The sequence below is a fragment of the Hakea prostrata genome, chromosome 4 (assembly GCF_041222555.1).
Source record: "Hakea prostrata isolate BN-2017 chromosome 4, UWA_Hpros_2, whole genome shotgun sequence".
NCBI lineage: Eukaryota > Viridiplantae > Streptophyta > Magnoliopsida > Proteales > Proteaceae > Hakea > Hakea prostrata.
In genome coordinates, this window is record NC_142603.1 from 4,805,336 (window position 1) to 4,812,334 (window position 6,999).

At 37.2% G+C, this 6,999-nt stretch overlaps 1 protein-coding gene across 1 annotated transcript; it reads right to left on the reverse strand.

Annotated features, from left to right (window-relative positions):
- Positions 1-6,435: 6,435 nt before the first annotated feature.
- Positions 6,436-6,999, reverse strand: LOC149017264 (uncharacterized). The gene has a single exon (XM_089152915.1). It carries the CDS (start codon positions 6,997-6,999, stop codon positions 6,436-6,438), a length of 564 nt encoding a protein of 187 aa, XP_089009041.1.

Consider the following 6,999-nt stretch of genomic DNA (forward strand, 5'->3'; position numbering starts at 1 on the left):
GGAGGGAATTACAATGATGACAAAGATTTTGTAGATTTTTTAAGTATGGATTAGGCTGATGATGGCCCTAAAACCTGCTTTGGAAGGAACATGAGTTTCGTTTAATATAGAAAATTAGCTAGAGAGATGAAAATCTGCCAATAACACTAGATTATGTTAATAATGATGTGTATCTTTATCTAACCATTTGAGACCCTCAAGCCCCCAATGATGCCTGTGGATAGAGTCAACCTGGGTAAGTATGTATAGGTGGCCTGTGGCCAGTGCATTAATTCATGGATAAGATACTTTCTTGGTTCAACTTCAGAGCTGTGCATTTAAGTCTCAATCACACTTTGAGGACCTCTCTACGAACCCTGAAGTCTTCGTTTGGTTTTTGCAATTCATGGGTAGATCCGACCCATATCGAAGTCCAGCTTCAATGCTAGTTCCGACCCATTGGAAAACTAGGAGACCGTGAATCAGCAGTTAAACATGTACAGGAGAAATTAGGGTTTGAGCCTTTGAGAGGGCCCTCCAAGGACAAGAGGCTTTACTTGCTTTAGCTGTTAAAGGGGAACAGCAGAAATGTACATGTCTGTGATGTCTGATATTAAGACAAAAGCACATAAATCTAGCTGTTGCTGTCGTCACGAACTCTATTATTGATTGGAGTAGTCCAATTTCCATGAACATTTAAATGGATATATGGAATCCTAATCATAATTAGATCTTGGAACATTAGATGACATTACCAACAACACAAGAAAGCGAAGCTTAAGCTATACTTCTTCTTCTTCAACTGTGATCAAACTCTGCCATGATAAGTTGGAAGAAAATTCCCCAGGAAATCATTAGCTGAATATGTTATGAATGTAATCCATATTTCACACGAAGGTGTATACGTGATTTAGATATACTTTGGGATTAAGTGGGGGATCATTAGGCTTGAGTAGAAATTATTGTGAGAGTGTGGGTTTTGCTAAGTGCCAAAAGAACAAAAGAGATACATGTACAGTTGCAATCAGGATAATTTAGCCAAGGTTGGGACAATGATTCCATGCGTGGGGCAATGATTCAGAGTTTGTACCCCAAAGAAAGAAATGAAGCGTGCGCTGTGTCATTGGGCCAGTAGCTATCATCCAAATCTTTGGAGCAACAATTGCAGCAATTTGGGTTCACAACAGAGACAGAGGGAGAGAGAGGGAGAGAGAGAGAGAGAAAGAAAGAAAACGTCAGAATTGGGATTCTAACAATGGACCAACCTTTGGCGATTGTCTGGTCTTTCTCTATCACTCTAAAGTGTGGCCCGACCAATCTAAGCAAATCCATATTCTCTCTATTGTTGGTATACTGGTCTGTCACTCGTTATGCTCGTAATACCTTCAAAATCGAATCTCTTTTTCATTTTTTAGCTTTTATAGTTTTGTTTCTGCTTAAATAGCCTTTATAGTTTTGTTTCCAGACGGTTCAGATGAGCCAGGCCAATTCTGGTCAGTCTGACCGGTTTGGGTTGAGAGTTCGCAGCACAACGCCATTACTGGTTTTCCTAACATACATCAACCATGCAAATTATAAATCACTATTTGTAAGTGTTTTTCTTTTTCTTGGATAAACACCGACCTTTTAAGTGTTTGGTTCGATGCCCAAGGACTTCACATGGAGACCTCAACCATTATTTAACTGGTTGAGGAAAACATAGGTGTCATGGGCTAAATTCGTAATTTCTGTCCTTGAGATTGAACCACAGTTAGCATGACTTGAACCTACACATGAACTTCTACCCAAAAAAAAAAAAAAGAACCTGTCATGAACTGGTGCCTAATCAACCTGGTTCATATATATATTTGTTTTGAGGCTGTGCTTGGTTCATTTGTTAGTCAAGTTCATTTGGGTTTTGTTTTCTTATTTATTGGGTTTTGTTCCCTCTCTTCTCTCACGAGAACGGGAGGTTCAAGACTCTCCGCTACTGCTGCTATTCTAGGTGAGTTTCTTCTGTGATCTGGTGTGGATTCAAGCTTGGATAGCGTCAAATGGATCGTTGCTCTAAGCTTTCTTTATTGTACATTTTATCTCTAAAATCTTTAAGGAACTGCAACTTTGATATAGTGTTTGGACTCTATCTCGAGTCCAAAAGCCGTAGGCTTTAAGCCGTACTCCATCATCAATCTCGTGTGTATCTTCTCTTGATTCTCTTTACACATCTTGGTTAATCATCACACAATCACAAAAATATGAGGGTTGTGCGAAACTTGAATTGATCAAGTGGGTTTTACCCATAAATTAGGGTTTTCATATTTCCTCAAATGAGTTTCTATTTCTCAATGGGTGAGGAAAATCAATAAGATACGTGCCAGGAAGGCAATGCATAAGTAGCTGATAAACCTAATAGTGTGAAATTGCTTTAGTGCTAATGTCCAGCACCGTGTAATTTGCGATCTAAATTGAAACTTGTGGTCAAGAAGAAATCTCAATCACTCATTCAGTCACATTTTGAGTAAGTGGATTTTTTTTTTTTTTTTTTGGTCAAGTTTAATTTACTGCAAATTGAATGTTCAAGATTTTGTCTCAACCATAAATTTCTACAGACAGTGTAAATTGCATGCACAGTATCAAGTAGAGCCTCCTAGTAGTGTCCGGAAAGAAGCAAATCAAAAGCTCAAAGATTAGAACTTTTCTTTTAGGCTTTTCGAAAGGTACATCCTATTGGATTTGGACTATGTGAGGTTAGACCCATGTAGAGTTCTTGGCTGCTTCAGCCAAGTTGTAGCAAAAACTCATATGAGGCCAAAAGGTAAAGTAGTTGGCAAGTACCATTCTTTTCCTTAATGGATTACAGAATGGGAAGAATCATTTTTCTCAAGTCTATAGTGGTTACCGTACAAATTAACAAAACAATGAAGTGACAGTGACAGTAAAATTAAATTCATTATTGTAGCTTTTGGAGAAGGAAATGAAGAATTTTGTGGACCTCTAGCTCACATATTTGGAACTTTTTAATAGTAATTTTGGTACATATTATGCTCTAAATTTGCTAGATAATCAAAGTTGCAGCTTCCTTGTTGGGTTTTGGGTCCTAAAGCTAAACAAGTTTGGTTAGATGTGAGTGAGAAATAAAACTAGAATAAACAATTATAATTGAAAGTACTTGTATTATGGAATCATTTTTTTTCTCCCAAGGAAAATTCAGAACATGGAGATAAACTTACAATACATCAAGATAAATCCAATACCACAACAACCCCAATGTGAATATACATATTTATAAAATGTATCACCTTCTGTTGAAGACTGAAAAGACATTGATCTGAAATTGATACCATGTTAAACATGTTATGATGAAGAGGAAAAACAATAGTAAAGCAAAAAAGGAATTTATATGCAAGGACAGAAGACACCATTTTCTTGTTTTGTTTCTTTATTGTGTTGGCTGAGTCAGCGCAGTGGCTTTGTGTTTCAAGGGAACAAGGGGTGGTGGCAGTGGTTAACGAAAGTCACAGATTCTGGGATCCACTTAAGCTCCACCATGTCTTTTGTCTTGGGACAAATGGGCTCCACGGAAATGGGCCCATGGATCTACCAATTTTCAGATTTATGTGAATGACACCCTTGGGCTCACATGAATGAAGAAATTTAATAGTGGGCTGGGCTGGGCTCGTCTACCTCATGTGGACTTATAATTTCAGACCCACTTAATTAAATTTTTTTTTAGATAAATAAATATTTTATTAGAAAGGAGAAGAACTACCGAGAAAACCACCCATTTGGCAACACACTATACAACCAGGGATCTCTAGGTTGATAAAGCACAATTGGGCCCAAAAACTGGCCGGCCCATAAATTGTGACCGTTCGCAGTATAGGAAGGTTCCTTTCTCATGGGAACGGAACATCTGGAAGATTTGAAAGGTTCGTAAAATGAGTTCGTGTGGGTCCAAGAAGTCAAAATTTATTCATTCATGGTCGGTGAAACAAAAGTGAATCACTGGCCACCTGAGATTGAATGCCAAACCAATTGATCCAGTGGCGGCCCGTCCTGCGTGTACTGCTATCTCCCCATGTAGAATTAGGAAAATTCAATTTTGACCTTCTTAGAGAAGAGAGAAGGAATACAAAAACGTGTTGACCATCATCGTTGTATATATGTCAACTAAGAGGCTTTTGGGGGCTGGAGTTTCAAGGAACACAACTCTTTATATTCATGGAATGTAGGAATCGTTTTTGTAACAGATACAGATATATATGGAACCAGAAGGAGGATAATCAAAAATTAGAAAAGGAAAGTTGGGTTTTAATTGTATTTATTTGGTTTATAATATTATCTAGTTGCCTTAGTGGATCTTAATTTATATTTTATACTTCTTATCTAGTAATACAATATTCTGCGTAATAATTAAGTTAGATGAATGGTTTGAATGGTTACCCAAAAAAAATGAAGTTAGATGAGCAAATTAATATGCAAAAGTTGATTGATTATGATATTCCAACTAAATAAAGAGAAGTTTCATCAAGTCAACCATTAATTTTGTGTTATGAGCAGCTTACAAGCTTCGATTGACCTTAAGCATAGTTTTAAGTGCTTATAGAGAGCAGAAGGTTGCCCTAACCATCTAATGTTCCATAAGGAACAGTGCTTTCATTTAATTTTCTTTTTCTACCATATCGCTAACCTTGTTTTGGATTTAAAACTTGACAAAGTGTTTAAATACACTAAAATCTAGCTGTTCATATGATTTGAGCCCTAGTGGATCAATCTTCTTTTAAGTAAATAAAAATTTAAAACATAGAGTTCTGGATTTAACGTAAGAGGATGAATACAAGTATGATTGTGTTAAAGAAAATAAAATATATGTAGCTATGAAGTCATAACTCATAAACATGTGATATCATTTGGCTGAATAATGGTCAAAAACCTTTAATTGATTTATTTCATTAACGCATATTATGGAGAAATTCATGTATGGCATGTTTGATTTAGAAATCCAATCAGAACTTTTTATAATAAACTACGTCAAGTTACTATAATTTTTGAGCCCTTAGAAAATAAATAGTAAGAAAAAGTGAAAACTACAAATGAAATAAGCTATTGCAGCATTTCTCATGCTGTCACAACATCGTAAACAAGCATTTTTTTGAGAAAAAGATGAACATGCAAGAGAAAAATATTCTTCGTGGTCTAAATAAACACATATGGTCAGCAAAACATGACACTCATGAAATTTTTTCTTCATCCATATATACAAATAAGAATCTACTTTCCCATAGGAAAAGTGATGAAATCAATGTATAATGGATTCTCACTCCAATAAGGGTGCACTTTTTTTATCATCCATGACTTTTTAAGCTATATATGGAACCTCAAATGATGAAAGATAGGGTTTTTATTTTTCTTCGCATGCGAAAAAATTCACACAAGATGATATGATCATTCCATCACTCATGATATCAATGTGCCATCTTTCCTCAACGGACTACTGTTCTATTTCTTAACTCATCTCACATTAAAACCGACACTAAGTATATTTGAACATGGATTGGTGATAATTTTTAGTAAACCATTAATTGATGTTAATGGGAGATAGTTTTCAGAAAACGTCAAGGTAAGAAATGTCAACAATGTTAGCTTATCTTGAGTGGTCAGCAGTTTTTATGGACACTTTATCTAAGTTTAGAAAAGAAAAAAAAAAAAAAAAAAAAAAGAACCACTCGATCTTCTTCTACATAATTCGAAAGTAAGCACCGATCCAATGCCTATCTCATTCCAGTGACAGTAACTGGGTTGAAATCTAAATCTAAAAGAGAGAAAGCGAGTGAGAAACTTTACCTAACTATGGGTGGTTTTGTACTTGGAGTTTTTAATCTGTACGTAAGTCAATTCAAAATAATCAAAGAAAACAAAATGAAATTGAATTGGAAGAATTTTGGACCTCGGTGCTCTGATGATGAATCAAAGTTGACACTTTTAATGTGAATTGAATAAACAAAGAGTTTAGCAACCGACGGTCCACACCCTATCTTAACAGGTTTGCCAGGTGTTAATATGTTGATGCTGAAAATGTTGACAACTTCACCCCATAACACACCTGTTCCGCTTACGTTAATTCGCAGAAATTCTTACTGATTCGTTTGCAGGGCCAGTTCTTCATATTTTCAATTTGGACGGTGGCTTCTCATCCCAACAAAATATGCCTCTTAATGTCGCCTCGAATCGCCACCGGTAGTTTTAATGCAGGACTGTTTTAGTTTTTGGCTTCTGGGTTTATTCCTCCATTAATTTTCTGATCCATTTGATACAAAAATTTACAAGAAAAAGAGGGGGGGGGGGAGGGGGGGGGGGGGGGGGGGAACTTACAATTTGCCGATGAAAAAAAAAAAAAAAAACGCAAGGAACAGTTACGGGAAGAGAAGGAGGATTACATATTCTTTGCTTCGTCGATGATCCTATTTGGGTTCAGAATCAGTCCTCCACCGGACCTTCGTAAATGGTGGTCAATCTCAAGCGAAACGAACGAATGGCAAACTTGGCTCTTTTGGAAGCATTTCTCTGTAGTTTTCTAAAGGACCCAGATCTCAAAACATCGAGTGAGACATTAATGGAAGAACTCTTAAGCCCATCATTAGCTACTCTGTTTGCTTTCATTTCCATATCAGGAGAAATCCGTCGGTTCGTGTTCCGTCGACCCTTCTTTTTAGAACTCTGTTCAAGCGCATTCGAAGCCTTGACGGCGAGGGCGGCCATATCGGGAGCAGTGAGGCGATACTTCAAGCGAGTCATGGGAAGGACGAAGTAGATCTGACCGGGTTGTAGTTGTTCACAGGAATCAAGAGCGGTAATGTAATCATCGTAGGAGAGAGCGTCGGAGTTGCAGAGGATGCAGCACTGTGAGGTTTCAGTTTCGAGCACCTGCGATACTGTGGTGGGAATGGAATACTCGCAGAGACAACCATTTACAGAGATGACAGAGGCGGTGGAGGGTTCAGAAGAACAATCTGTGGGATCTGAAGAGAAGCACGAACCCAT

Excerpts from the sequence above, each read along its gene's own strand:
- LOC149017264 (XM_089152915.1), bottom strand. The coding sequence starts at position 6,999 with ATGGGTTCGTGCTTCTCTTCAGATCCCACAGATTGTTCTTCTGAACCC.